This window comes from Emydura macquarii, unplaced genomic scaffold, assembly GCF_026122565.2.
Source record: "Emydura macquarii macquarii isolate MOO-44397 ecotype Brisbane River unplaced genomic scaffold, CSIRO-AGI_Emac_v2 contig_18, whole genome shotgun sequence".
NCBI lineage: Eukaryota > Metazoa > Chordata > Testudines > Chelidae > Emydura > Emydura macquarii.
Window position 1 is genome coordinate 11,599,187 of NW_027130155.1, and position 15,191 is coordinate 11,614,377.

General features: G+C 43.6%; 2 protein-coding genes across 9 annotated transcripts in view; both read right to left on the reverse strand.

Moving 5' to 3' along the window:
* Positions 1-5,809: 5,809 nt before the first annotated feature.
* Positions 5,810-11,847, reverse strand: MRPL44 (mitochondrial ribosomal protein L44). The gene is made up of 4 exons (XM_067560431.1): positions 11,630-11,847; positions 9,296-9,764; positions 7,548-7,726; positions 5,810-7,162 (listed from the first exon to the last, which is right to left on the reverse strand). The coding sequence occupies exons 1-4, from the start codon at positions 11,791-11,793 to the stop codon at positions 6,991-6,993; spliced, it is 984 nt and encodes a 327-aa protein (XP_067416532.1). The 5' UTR covers positions 11,794-11,847; the 3' UTR covers positions 5,810-6,990.
* A 1,333-nt stretch (positions 11,848-13,180) lies between these two features.
* The window catches only part of MFF (mitochondrial fission factor), a 29,231-nt gene continuing 27,220 nt past the window's right edge, over positions 13,181-15,191 (reverse strand). For all 8 annotated transcript variants that reach the window (XM_067560651.1, XM_067561103.1, XM_067561021.1 and 5 more), the window contains 2 exons: positions 14,588-14,672; positions 13,181-14,035 (listed from right to left, as the gene is read on the reverse strand). In XM_067560651.1, coding sequence (XP_067416752.1) covers positions 13,904-14,035; positions 14,588-14,672 — 217 coding nt within the window. In that variant the 3' untranslated portion in view covers positions 13,181-13,903. The remainder of the gene's footprint in view (positions 14,036-14,587; positions 14,673-15,191) is intronic.

The following is a 15,191-nucleotide window of genomic DNA, read 5'->3' on the forward strand; positions in this document are numbered from 1 at the left end:
CAGATGTATAAGGCAACTATATTTTATAGTCTTTTTAAAAAAAAAAATCAATAGTGACCCTTTTATTTATTGTTGCTCCCTGTAGAGCAGTGTTTCTCAATTAAATTTGGCCACGGAACCCTTTTGAACTCGATAAATAATTGCGGAACCCCCCAAACTCTTAACAGTATTTTTACATATGGGGCCAAAAAAAATGTCGAAATAAGCAAATTATATACAAACAACTAGGTCAGCGTTTCTCAATTAAATTACACTTACACTTGATACCCTCCGCCAAAAAATCCAGGACATCTTCCCTTTTTTGGTGGCATGGAGACCAGCTGCTCTCGGCGGTGCAGAGAACAGCTGCTCGCGGAACCCTAACAGTGTTCCTGCAGAACCCCAGGGTTCCGCGGAACACCAATTGAGAAACACTGCTGTAGAGGCAATGTCTTTCGCTGCCAAAATCAGAGCAAGTTGCATCTTCAGAATAGGGATATGTACAAAGCAGAGGTTGTGGTACTGGATAAGTTAAGGTGCAGGACTAGCAACTTTTGAGATTATACATAATTTATTAAAGGAGGGCAAAGTACCGTGCAATAGCAATGTAATCATTTTAGATGCCCAGCCAGGACATGAATACAAGGAAAAGTATCTTCCCTTTTTACAACTAAAGCCAGCTTACTAATATGTAGAGAGAAAGGAAGGAGAGTTCTCATTGTTACATATAAGGATGGTTTGAAAAAAGACATACACATGTGGAAGTAATAGCCATATGATACATTACAAAGCCAATCACAAAGTATTTAATCTAATATGTTCATTTTGTTTGTTTCATTCCTTAGATCCTCATGCAGTTTGTTTTCTAAGCCAATTTGCTAGAGAAATGCTTTCTTTTTATAAACACATCTATATATTAGTAGGTATAATAAATTTTGGGGGTAAAAAGCATGCCAGAGTCCTTTTAAACAGGTGAAGTCATTAACAAAAATACTTCTATTTTCAATTGTGAAGTATGAACTACATTTTCCTCTATTCAAGGTATGTCTACACTGCAGACTGAAGTCGATTTACTTTAAATCGACTTTTACCTGCTGAATTTTAGAAGTCAGGAGCATGATCACACCATGCTCCTTGCGCCAGGCTCTTGTGTCCCCACTCGCCACGCTTGACATTCAAAGCAGTGCACCGTGGGTAGCTATCCCACAGTGCAACTAGCCACAGAGGCTTTTGGGAAGCTTGCCGTCCTCCCATGATGCAATGTGCTCCCTCCCCCTCCCTTCTTGTCCCAAACAAACTGCAAACGCTTTTTTGCGCTGTTTTTCAATGCCATGTGCACACCGTTGCCGGAGAGGCATGGAGCCCACTCAGCTCTGCACTATCATTGTGAGCATCACAAATACCTCACGGCTTATTCTGCAGTATTTTCAATGGTGAGACAGGAGCTGCAGCACGGAAAATAGCGATGTTACTGAGGCCACCCTGCTACAAGCCATAGAGTGAAACAATTCCTGTTTGCTGCAGGCTATCATGCATCATCTTCAGTCCGTGGAGCGTCGGGTCTGGTCCCGGGAAACAAGCACAGATTGGTGGGATCACATTGTTATGAAGGTGTGGGATGCAGTGGCTGCAGAACTTTTGTATCCGAAAGGCCACTTTCTTTGAACTTTGCACGGAGCTGTCCCCAGCTCTGAAGCACGTGAATACTTGCTTGAGACCAGCTCTGACAGTGGAGAAGTGAGAGGCCATCGTTCTGTGGAAGCTGGCAACCCCAGACTGCTACTGGTCAGTTGGGAATCAATTTGGAGTTGGTAAATCCATCATTGGAGCTGCTGTGATGCAAGTGTGCAGGGCCATCAATAGGTTTCTGCTAAGAAGGGTAGTGACTTTGGGAAACGTGCAGGACATAGTGGATAGGTTTGCCGCAATGGGGTTCCCAAACTGTGGTGGGGGCAATCGATGGCATACACATCCCTATCTTAGCACCTGACCACCTTGCCCCAGAGTACATAAACCAGAAGGGATACTTCTCAATGGTGTTGCAGGCCCTTGTGGATCACAAGGGATGTTTCACCGACATCTATGTGGGGTGGTCTGAAAAGGTGCATGATACGTGCATTTTTAGGAACTCAGGTCTGTTCAATAAGATGCAGGCGGGCACTTTCTTTCCTGACCAAAAAATAAATATTGGGGATGTGGAAATGCCAATAGTGATCCTGGGGGATCCTGCCTACCCTTTGCTCCCTGCGCTAATGAAGCCCTACACCAGGCACCTGGACAGTGAGGAGCATTTCAATAACAGGCTCAGCAAGTGCAGAATGGGGGTGGAATGTGCATTTGGCCGTTTAAAAGCCAGATGGAAATATCTGTTTACTAGGCTTGAAATCAGTGAAAAAAAAAAATCCCATCGGTTATATCTGCATGCTCTGTGATCCATAATTTGTGTGAAACAAAGGGTGAAAAGTTCCTCCAGGGTTGGGCCATAGAGGCTGATATGCTGGCCGCAAATTTTGAGCAGCCAAATTCCAGCGCAGACAAACCGCAGAGCACTTTGTCTATGGGAAGCATTGAAAAACCAGTTTTGCAATGAACTGCAGTAATGTATGTCTCTGCTGTGCCATTCTTTCCCAGCCCCCACACTTGCACTAGCGGCCCCCTTCCCTTCTTTTCCCACCCAAGCTATGAATGAATAAAGACAGATGTTTTTTAAAGCCTCAAAGTTTTATTTGTGACCCATTTCAATGGGAGGAAAGGAGGAGAAATTAACATTGTAACACTATGCAAGCAACTGTGGTTGCATGCAGATCTTAAAGGGGCCATTGTGTCTTTCTGCTCACTTCCACTGGTGTGGAGTTCAGCATGCACTGCACTCTGCTCAGTCTCCTCCTAGAGTGCTTGGGGGTGGGGCTGATACCAAAGTGATAGGTGGCGGAGCATTCTGGAGGGGTTGCAGAAGGAGTCTATCCTGCCGCTGCTCTTCCTGGAACTCTACCAGACGCCTCAGCATGTTGGACTGATCCTTCATAATATGCAACATTTCCTGTTGTGTATCACATTCCTGCTCCTGTGTAGATCTTCTGTGTTCCATGCCCATGTCTAGTTTTTCAGACGAGGACATCCTCCAGGCTCTGAGCTCTGTGTCAGCAGCCGCAGAGGCATTCATTAGTTTGCTGAACATGTCATCCCGCATTTTTTCCCCCCTGCTTCCTAATCTGGGAAAGTCTTTCAGCAGGAGTTCTGCAAGGGGGGCTGAAGGCCAAAGTGTCAACTAGGAAAAGCAAAGCACAAAGTTGCCATTGTTAGCTGACCCAATGTACTAAAAGAAATGTTATAATGTAAAAAGAACTCCTCTTCATGTTCACAAGGCAAAGCCAGACCCGCATTCCACTCTGTACGTATTGGATGGGTCAGAGTGGCATTCCAAACATGGTAAGCATCTATTATAGAGAGGCTTCATTAGCACTAAAATCCACAATCCACACTTGAGCAAGGAGAGGGATCACCAGGCTCCTCTGTAACATCCCAATGACCAGTTTGGGAGGAGATGGGCAAAACAGATTAGAGGACACTGCGGCTGAAGTGTAGTGGCAGAAAACATAGGGCAACAGTGTAGCGACCCATAACGCCCATTGCAACAGTGCTAGGACTAGGGATTGTCTTGGGGAGGTGCCTAGGGACACCTTCCATGGCAGAAGAATAAGATGGAGTAACTGTATTGGTCGGGTACTTTAAACTTGCACCATCTTCCCTAGGTGATCGTGTGTGATATCAGTCTCCTGAGGGTAACGCAGGTGGAAAGGGAAGATTTGCTGCAAGCTTCGGGGTACAGGCCTGGCCCTTATACTGCTATGCTGTGTTCTGCAATGATGCCTGCTCATTTAATATAAAGTGGTGGGGAAAAGTATCCTACCGTGGCGGAAGAAATAAGGCTGCCCTCCTCAGAAACCTTCTGCAAAGGATTACAGATTACCTACATGAAAGTTTCCTTGAGATATCCAGAGGATTCTTGGAGCATACCTCTGCACATAAATAATCTGTTCCAGGAGTAACCCTCCACTGAAGTTTGCCAACACCCAGGAAGACCATCCCATCAAAAATACAAATTCCTTTTAAGAAGCTGGACTGTGGACATAACCACAAAAATATTTGCCACACACACACTCACCAGATGTACCTTCCCCAGCACCTCAATCAGTCCCGCTGTCCTGTGTGCGGCTGAGCTGCTATGGGGTAACAAACAGGTCCTGGATCTGAGGGAGAATGTATACCCTGCTCTCCTCATCCTCATTCTCCTCATTCACAGAGTCCTCCTCACTCATCCTGGACTGGGATTCTTCAGAGGTATTGATGCTGCGTGGTGGCACAGTGGTGGGGTCACCGCCGATAATTGCATGCAGCTCCTCATAAAAGCAGCATGTTTGGGGCGAGGAGCCAGAATGGCTGTTACCTTCCCTAGTTTTCTGATAAGCCTGCGTGAGCTCTTTGATCTTAACACGGCACTGCTGCGTGTCCCTGTTGTGCCCCTTCTCCAACATGCCATGAGATATCATCTCGTAGATATCTAAATTTCTTTTGCTGGCTCGGAGTTGAGCCAGACTAGACTCTTCACCCCACAGACCGATGAGATCCAAGACCTCTGGATGTGCAGTCACCATGAGCGGTTCAGCTACAAATCTCTCTCCACGCTGTCCAAACCAGAAATGGGAATTCAAAATTTCCCAGGGCTTGAGGGGAGGAACCATTTTCTGTTTATGTGGCCAGGTCACAGCAGAGCGCGAATGTCCAGAGCGGTCACAACAAAGCATTATGGGATACTTCCTGGGGGGGGGCCAATGGCATCAATTTATGTTGCACTCTGCCTACACTGATGCAAATTCGACCCATGGAATTCAACTTCAGGGCTACACTACTCGTGAAGGTGGTTTTATTAGGACAACTTTTACCGCGCTTTAGATCGGCAGAACTTATGTGCCAGTGGAGACACAAACTTTAGGGGGTCGACGTAAGCGATGTTACATTGACCTCCATTATCAGTGTAGACCAGGCCTCAGATGCAGTCATCATCCATTCTGAATGTAGCAAGCAGCACTGGAGAAACTGCTGTGTGTAGAGCAGACATTTATTTTAGCTGTAATTTTTCAGATAAACCGAAGGTAGGCAACCAGAACTTCCTGAGCCTGTATCTTATTAATCTCGCTTCATGCTATATTGACCATGATGCTGTGCATTTTAGTCATAAGCTATTTTTTCACATAAGTAAATTCCAGGACTAGAAGCAAGTAGAAAGACTATACTTATCTACTCACACGTATTTCACAAGTGCAGATATATGTCAGAAAGATGTTTGATTGAGGACATATTTGAACGACAAACTTGTTGCTTTGTTTGACTCAGCTACAGGATTATAAGGGCCAAACTTTCATCTCTAAAAAACCAGCCCTAGTCAGTAGGATGCAACTAGGGAGCTTCGTGGATACCATTGGGTATTGGGGGATTTTGTAGCTGCTTTTCCCCCACCCTCTGCATCCCTCAAGTACCATCACCATGCTATCAGGCATGGGAGCCCAAATGGACTATCCTCTGAGCTTCCCACATGTTCAGACTCCCCCCGCCCACCGCTACCCTGCTCCTGTCCTTTAAAAGGAGTTTTGTGCCTATATCAAATATTGGACATAAATGACTGATTTACCTGGAGTGGAGTCTTAGAGTGACAGATGAAAAGCTCCATATCACATAACCAATCCTGTTGTATCTAGTCCTGCCTGATGACCCATGTTCCAAACTGCAGGTAATCACTAACTTATTTGATAAAGAGTTAGACTAAAAGGAATTCCAGATGCAGTATTTTTATTCACATTGGAAATGTACAGACGCAAATTTGCAGAGATTCAATTACACCCAACATATTTTGACTGTCAAACAGAAAAAAGTTATTTTCAACAATACCCACTGTTAAACCATCAGACTGTATTTAGCATGTAATGATAGAGTTGCATCCTCATTAAAGCAGCTTTTTGAGACAAATGTTTTGAGTGTTGAGTGGTGGTGTTATAACAAAAGCAAAAAGATAGATTTCATATAATCCAAGTTTTGTAGGCCTAGAAAACTGCTCAGTGCCAGCTGTTCAAACGAAGGGGTGGAATCTATTGGATGGGCTAAACAAAAAGTTAGTGAAATATGAAGCACCAAGACCTTTTGTCAACCTAATATTAGCAATCACAAGGCCAACAAGAATAGAAGGTAGTCTGCTGATTTTCTTTTATATCATGTAGAAACTTAGGCTCTTTCCTCCATCACCCAAACACAATTTTTTCTAAATACACTCTCTGTCAGCATCTTCTAAAAAAACAAAAAACACAAAACCCCAAACCTTATGGCAAATAAACAGTCCATTACTAAATTAGCAAGCAAACTCTTGGTGAGGCCTTAACAACATCAGCATATGCAACTGATGTCAGAGCATATCCTTTATTCTGGATTTGTGGTGTTATTGATGAGGTGGATGTTATATTTCATATGCTTTTACCACAACTCAAGGCCAACTGAATTCAGATGCAAGTCTCATGCCAATGTTACATTTTAATTCAATGCTGATTTGTTAATAATATCCTCAAAACTAGTCCAAATACTTGTTTATAAAAGTTTTTTATGTACTGAGAGAGTTGGCTCAAAAATAAAAAATGGTTAGTCAGATTACAACACATTCTGAAGAACTGTCTGCTTGGACATATGGGAAAGTTCTTAGCCAAACAGTGGCAACTCAGCGAAAAAAAACATGCTTTGTTATTGACAGGAAATGTCATATTTTTCTCAGTTACTTTATAATAGGAAACATTGTGTAGAAAGAAAGATATATATTCAAGTTCGGAGAATTGTGTGATAGTTTGGAATTTTCAAAATATATCCCTTACATCGAAGAGCTGAATTGCTGAAGTTTGCTTCTCTGAAATATACTTATACTCAGCATGGAGAATGTGGCTTTTGTGAATAGGCATAAGTAGACGTAGTTGTCTAACTGCTGCTAATAGCCTTTTCCGCTCTCCATCCTTCTCTTGGTTTAGAGTAGTCCCAAGGTCGCCTGTTGTCAGTGTATCCATACAGTTTCCGCAGTGCCACACGGGCAGCTTCTTCCTCTGCAACTAACACTGTTTCACCAGGACCTTCAGCTATAAGCTTCTTATCACTGACGGGGGGGAAAAAAAGTTAAGTACATGTCCTCATGAGAAAATTGTGACCACCACTATGCACCATTAATATAAAATACAAGTCCTCTAACCAGCATTTAATATTTATATTTATTGGAGGGAAAACATCTAGATTCTGCTGGTCTTTTGGGCAATTGTACATGAGTATAAGAGTACAGTGGGGACTATCTCTTTATGCATTTGTATGGCAATGAACATGTCAATGTTCAAACATTTATACAAAACCCACTGCATAAACATCTTCTCTCTTCCAAAATTATTTTTACATGGCATCTTTAACAAGGGCAACCTGTTAAAAAAGACCATTTCCTCCCTCCCTTCCAAACTGGAATCCATTTGACTTTGGATGAAAGTTTTACTAACCAGTACAATCCAACAAAGTACACTGGTAGAACTGTGCTGGCCCCCGACTCCCTAGTAAGTCTTGGTTCTGGAGCAGAAATATTCCTCTTGGCCAATTCTTCCACTAGCAAACCCATTGGGTTTATAACATTCCATATCTCAAAAAGGTCTTTTCCAATCAGTTGAGGAATTAAGAAGTCCTAAACAAAAACAGTACAATTAACAGGAAGGCGGGGGAGTTCACAGTAAATTGTTAGCTCTGCTCTGTGCAGTGTGCGTTTAAATTAAGGTTGATGAATGTTTATGCTACCAGAGTCCCCCAGGCATTCTTATAGTGAGAAGATGACACAGCTCAGTAGATCTGGTGCCAACCTATGTGCCAAAATACACACTCACATAACTGCCTAGCTACAATTCCTACAGAATACTTGTGAATCAACCTGTAGGGATATTCTGCCAGTTTTCTAAATGTACATATCTGAAATAAATTATACTTTGACTCCTTTGTGCTTGTGAGGCACTTTAGATTTTTAATTTACTTTTAGCTGGGTTACGCCTTTATTCAACATTACATTAAGCAACCATCCAAAGCTAAATATCACTGCTATATAAGGGATCTAATTAAAGGGAGAAATGGGATCAGGCCTGCTGGAAAATAAAAGGCTTCAGAAAATCCAGATTAAAATCACAAATATTGAAAATGCTATTAATGGCTTATTAAGGATGGCTGAGAACTGTAATGAGACTTCCCACCATGTGAGACACTCCAATTGCCAGGACCTAACATTAAAATAGTCTTTACAAACTGTTTTGGAAAAAGATTAAAGACACTTCACTTTTTGTTTCTTTTCAAATATTTTGCTAAACAATAGCATAAGAATGATAACTCCAGAAAACTCATTCTTAACATAGTTATGAGAACAGCAGGGCTTCCAACATCCCTCCAAATAGCCTGCTGTCTGTTGTACTGAAGGGCAGCACACGCTGAAACTCCTAGGCTGCAACTACATTAGCATACCTTGTTGCTCCAATTCACCACTGGTGATAGCAAGAGTGGAAGCAGAAGTATGGACAGGACGCAAGTGGTTTAGACAACAGTGGAAAAAATGCATGTGCAAGTCCTGTGTACACTGAAGCTTCTACCACTGCTATCACTGGAGAAATAGCACCAATGCTGAAGCATAGCGATAAAGTTGGCTAGAGTCTGAAACTGTAGGCTTGACTCTGCCAGTAAATTTGCTGCTTGTCTTGGGCAAGGTCACTTAATCTCGCTTCCCTGTCATTTCCCTAAATATAAAATGGCTGCATTACAGGGATGATGTGGGAATTAGCTACACAGTACTCTGAATGCTATGTGAGTGCTAACTACAGGGTTACATAGTAGAAAATCATAATCGTGATTACTGTACTAACCATCAAATAACTGTTAGAAAAAGTTATACTGCAGTTACTGATTCAGTCATAAAATATCTAACAAATCAGTCAAAAGTAAAAAGTAAGTAAATAGGTTTCTATTCCTCAAAAAATAGAGGTTTGCTTAGGTAAAGTAATGCTAAAGTAAAGTAATTCTCCAGCTCTTGCATACATGCATATTGAGAGTTAGACTTCATTGTGGGAAATAAGTTTGTAGGGGTCTGGCTTCTGCAGGCTGTCAGGGATAAGATACTATTTAATTTTATTTTTGGTCTTGTAATTTGAGACCGGGGCCTTACAGACTTAGACAGGTGCCATAGGAAAAAAAATTAACACTTGTAACTGGTAGCACTTACCCTGATAAATATTCCTGTTTTCTGAGGTCCACTGCTTTCAAACAATGCTCCTACTACAGCAAAGAAAGTCTGCTGCAGCACACTGGGTGGGACGGGAAACTCTGCAGAAAGCACCAAGTCCTGTATGGATAGGTTTTTGGCCACATAAGACACAAGTTCCTGGCTGGTGAGAAAATCAACAAGGGCTTGTATCCCTTCAGAGGGCATCTTTGGATAAGCATCTTCAAAGCACTGAGTAAGGTAAGAGCGTGAAAAAGAAATCCCTTGTTCAGAAAGTCTGTGATTATCCTGGAGATTGAGGGCAACCGCTTCTTTGTCTAGCCTAAGTTCTTGGCGCCTGGCCTCCTCACTTTTAATATAACAGGAATTAACAAATGCAGTTTTGAGGAGCTCCAAGGAAAAGGTTTCATGTAGTCGGTAGCTAAAAGCCTGTATCTCTGCATGGTAATCCCAGTTAGGCTTCTCTGAACTACAAACATACAAGAGAGAACGAATTCAAGAGTAGAATAGACCATCCAGACAAACAGTTTAGATACGAAACCACTTATTAAAAGGAAACGTAAAAATAAACAAAATATTTCAGACATCTCCAAGTAGACCTATTGCCAGCTACGAGGAAAAACAGCTAAAAAAATTTTCTAAAGGTAAAAAGTAGAAAAATGTTTTAAGCACAGATTTTTTTTTAAGTCATCCTTTGTTAGATTCAGTCAGTTTCCCCACCTGCGAAACAGAGATTTCCCTACTTACAGGAGCACTGGGAAGCTAAACTCCTTAGATATGAAGTATTTGCAGGTCCTCTGATCGTAGAAGTTATAGAAGCGTAAAATATTCAATTTAAATCAGGTCAGAAGCTGCTTTGGAATCTAAATGTATTTAACAATAATACAGTGGTTAAAGTGTACAGTGTAAATACAATGCAATTTCCCCAGCTATTCAAGTACTCAGCAAATATTGTCATGGTCTCATTTTTGTGCAGCTTCTACACTGTACCTTAAAGTTAGATCACTCTCTTCCCATTTCTATCTTAAGGCATTCCACACAGCCCTGCAGTTTCAGTTACTACAGTGATGAGAGCCATTCAAGTACCTAAGGGCATGTCTATACACACGTACTGCACTATAACTCCCCTGTGTGGATGCTGCAGTAGCGAACTAAACGGGGGAGTTATAGTGCAGCTCTTTCGTGTGCTGCTATTCATACCCCCGTAGGCCAAACTAGGGGGCTATATAGCCCGTAGGTACTTACGTGGCTCTCATCATTAATCATTCACAGCCTCACAATCATTAATATTTATCCTCACAACACCTCAGGGATGTAGAGCAGTGCTATTATCCCCATTTTATAGATGAAGCACTGAGTTACAGAAAGACAGACCTGCCCAAAAATCACATAGGGTGTCTGTGGCCGTGTCAGAATTGAACCCCAATCTCTGGAGTTCCAGGTCAGTCTAAACCATACTTACTCCCTCCTCTCCTTGTCCCCTAACCTGCCCTTCTCCCTCTCTTCAAAAGACACATACCTCTGTGAACCCTTTTGACAGATGCCATGCAGGGCTCCCAGCACCCCCTCCCACCTGGGCACATACCCCCAATTGTTGTTGTTATTTACTGTTTGTGTAACTGCAGTCCCTAGAAGCCCGAGTCCTGGATCAGGATCCTGTTGTGCTGGGCCCTGTACAAACCCACAACAAAGACAATCTCCGCCCCAAGCAGCTTACAATTTAAATACATGGCAAGTGACAACAAATGGATACAGCCAGACAGACGGGGAGTAAAAGGAAATAATGAGACACTGTACGGCTGCACCACCGGCCACTCTCAGTGCGGTCAAGCTTTTTGTAGGCTTTATGCGAAAGGAGACTTCGGAGGAGTCTGAAGGGGAACGAGGGGACCAGGCAGCTGGTCTGCACCGAAACTGAGCTGCCGGGGGCAGGACCCAGCGCACAGCGACGCCGCTGTAACAGCGACAATAAATAACAACCTTGGTCCGGCTCACGCCCCTGGGCGCCCCGCGCTGGGAGGGGACCCCGCGGTTCTAACCGAGGGAACGATGCGATAAAGCCACAGAGCCGGGGGAAGGGGCAGAGCCCCGGGACCGCGTGGCTCGGACCTAACCGTGACCTTCCTCCATCTGCGCCCGGACTCGGGGGCCCAAGACTTGGGGGGCAGAACCGGGAAGGGCCAATCAGCACAGACCGGGAGGGAAGAGGGAGAAGCGAGTGACGGGGAAGAAGGCAGGGGAAGGGGCGGGGGGCAGCCGGGAGAGGGGGGCAGCCAGCACGGGGCGCAGGGACCAGCGAGGATCCAACGCGGGAGCGCCGGGCCCGGCTCTTACCGGCGGGTGACGGGCGCCCGCAGCCGCTGCTGCTCCAGGTAGGCGCGGAGCCAGAGCTTTTTGTCCCGGCGCTGCTGCTGCTGGAGGCAGAGCGCGCCCCGCCCGGCCCCGCCAGCAGCGGCCAGCAGACGATGAGGCCCCCGCCGTAACAGCCCGGTGGCCATGGCTACTGCAGCGCGGCGCGGGCGGGCGGACAGACGGGAACAGGAAGGAGCTCACATGAGACCGGCCCCGGGAAACAGGCGCCGGCCCTCTCCAGTTCCGAGGAGAAACGTTCCGGGCGCGCGGGCCCCCGCCCTGGGCAGACAGGGCTGCTCTGCGGACCACCTACAACTCCCAGTAGGCGGTGCTCCGCTCCATCCAGCCACAGGCCTGGCCCCATGTCTACTGCCTGTCCGCCCCACCCCCGGAGCTGTGACCTGCGGGCCTACTTCACTCTTCTCCTCTGGTACAGGGGCGCCCGCCCGGCTTTAGGTTTGACACCGGATTCGGTAAGGTGACAGCGTGTGCACGGGCGGGCCGGGGCAAGGCAGGGCTAGGCCACGCCTCCCGGAGTGCGAGGGGTCCAGCCAACGCCGGTCTCTCCTCTGCTCCGCTGCGGGCCCAGACTCCCCATGCCCTGGCCGTTGGCGCCACAGGGTAACAGCCGTCCCCGCACCTCTGCTCGCCCTAACTCCAGGCCCGGCCCCGCCCCAGGAGCGGAGAGCTGCGGTGACACCACTTCATTCCTCCCAGCACAGATCAGTCGTTCGCTCCTGCAGCTGCTGCCTGCATGCAAACTGCAGCACGTAGGTCAGGTCAGGTCAGGTCACCGGGCCCGCTATGTTAGTCTCAGTCCTTTTAAGGCACCCACCGCTGGACTAGATAAACAGATGAAGAGCTGCAGTCTCCTCCCCTTCTGTCTCAGCTACTCATATATATTTTAAGGATAAAGACTGGTTCCACAGGAGGCCAGGCCGTTCAAACAACTTAAAATAAACAAACAAGGTAATTGTCGGGCAGAGTGTGGAAAAAACCCCAGAGGGAATGCCGAGAGTGGGGTGGTGGTGAATATACAACATTCACTACAAAATGGGAAACCTGCTTCCTACCAGTCCTTACTGACCTGGAAGATGTTTTACTTCTGATACAGACCTCTACAGATTTTCTTCCTTTGACTATCTTTTAGAAAATTCTTTAACTGCTTTTAAATATATTTGTTTTAAAATTTAAGAAATAAAAGCTCATACTGAAACTCAGTAAGTTTCCAAATCCGGTATTATGAACAGCAAATTCCATAAGGTTGTGTTTCTGCATAATGATGATGAGTTATTTATGAGGTCACTCAACACCTCTAGTTTTATGTAATGCAATGGCTACCTAGTTGTGGGACAGTGATTCTGGAAGTGAGGCTTGACTAGAGGAAGTGAATAGGAAGCATATTTAGCATTTTGAAGGAAGAAGAGTAAGTTTTTGTTTAAAAATACAGGATTCCTGCACATTTGAATGAAAGTGTAAGAAGCCCCATGATATGTCAGGTAATGAAAAACTTAAACTTGCATTAAATGCTGCTTTGGTTTGACAGATTTATTAAATACACTACATTGGTACCTTATATTTCATAATCTTTAGATCACTCAGACAGACTCGCTTAAAAATGTCTTTTATAGAAAAACATCTGCAAAATTAAAGCTAAAATATGAAAATACATATTACACACCCCCCCAGATAATCTGTTGAATCATACTAGCAAAGAATGCCTTTCATTTTATCTGTACATATCTTTAAACAAGGGATATATTCAATAAGGTGTTACTTCTTTCTGGCACGTTGTAACTAGTTTGGCTAACGGAAAACTAGTGCAATAATGTTTAACCATAAAATTACTGCATCTAACAATAGAACAACAATAAAAAACTCATACTTGTATTATGTATTTTGTTTACAAAGACTTTCTTTTCCAAATCCATTCTCTTCCCACCACAAGAGAGACAATGATTATTTCTGCAGGTCACTAGCCTTGCATGGCAGAGAAGCAAATTGCTTTCCAAAATGAATCTGTCCATATTTACATCGAGACATGCAAAGGGACAATACTGTAAGTATGTTAGTTCAAACTGATACAAAAAATATTACAGAGCAACAAGATGTCCCTTTAACACTAACTTTACAGCCTTTCTCTGTGGCAGAAGTTGTCAGTGCATGGATTATAAAACAGCATACAATTCAGAGACAAACAAAGGATTTTGCAAATTCTTTATATTTCCAGCTATTAAATCTTTTGGAGAGCTGTGTCTAGCGCCGAAACCATAGCCAACTATTGAGTAGCCAGAAAGCTACAGTAATTGAGTACATGATCATTTCTCTTTTAGCACGCTCTTTATTTTCTTCTTCCAAAAGCTGTAGACGGCGATTAAGTTTGATTATCTAAAAAAAAAGTAAGCTTGCTTTAGTGCCTGGTGTAAGACTGCTAGACTCTCTAAAGAATATATAACAAAGCATGTACAATGCATTCGTCTTAAAAGGTTAGATTGCACAACCTCACTATTTAGGAGGTTCATTGACTGAGGACCAAATTTTCCCATTTTGTTCAGTCCTTTATTAGGGAATAAACTTGCATTAATTAAACTTGTAGAAAGCTGGGGCCCTCCTCCTCTTAACTGTTAGATAGTCATGCTATATTTGGCTCTTTTCTTCTTTCCTCATCAATTAGTCAATCCTTCAAGACCATTATACACCATACTTGTTACTCTTCTCTGAATCCCTCTGTGTTTGCCAAAATCCCTCTGATATTGAGATGCCTAGAATAATGCAGTTGCACCAGTGGATAGAGATGATCAATTACCATAGCTGTGATGGCTGAGAGATATTCTGCTTTTGCGGCCTCAAAACTATAGTGCAATCACATATCTAATCTGCTCTCCCAGTTTCAGGCCTAAATCTTTTTTTTCATCTCATCAGCAAGCATATTTTAAATACCTGTCTTCTTAAGGAAGCAGCATCCACAACTGTCATGTCATCCGGAGTTCCCTCCAGTGTTGTGTCCAAGTTTGAAAGACCGTATCTATCAAAGGAGAAGAAAAGTTTAGATGCCTGTACATGTTGAGTGAACAGTAATTGGTACAATATTTGATGTTCTCTATAACAAACAGGAATTTTCAGGAAAAAAGCTCTTTTTAACTTTAAGAAAAGCATTTGATTCTTTAAGGCCCTAATTCAAGAAAACACTTAGACGTGCTCATGTCCCATTGACTAATGTTCACATGTGCTTAAGCGGTTTGGTTGAATCAGAGCTTTAATGCTCCTCAGGACTAAGTGTTTTTGTAGATTCTCCACAAAGACGACAAGCTGGGGAAAGTAACCTTTGTTGAGGCCTGGCTTGATCTGATATCAAAACCTGAAAAGAGCTTGAGCCAAAACATTCAATTGAGACATTTAACATCTGATTTGGCAGTCAGATATTGAAATTCTACATGAAGGCACAACAAATAAATATAATATTCAGATTAACTGCTTATTTTGACAAAAAATAAATTTTAGAAAAGGTATTAGCTTAGAAACTTTCCAAACAAAAAAAAGCCAC

Coding starts and splice junctions, on each gene's coding strand:
- MRPL44 (XM_067560431.1), bottom strand. CDS start 11,793: ATGGCCACCGGGCTGTTACGGCGGGGGCCTCATCGTCTGCTGGCCGCT. Junction 7,727..9,295: donor AAACAGGAATATTTATCAGG/GTAAGTGCTACC, acceptor GTTTTTGTTTAG/GACTTCTTAATTCCTCAACT. Junction 7,163..7,547: donor TACTTTGTTGGATTGTACTG/GTTAGTAAAACT, acceptor CCCCCCCGTCAG/TGATAAGAAGCTTATAGCTG.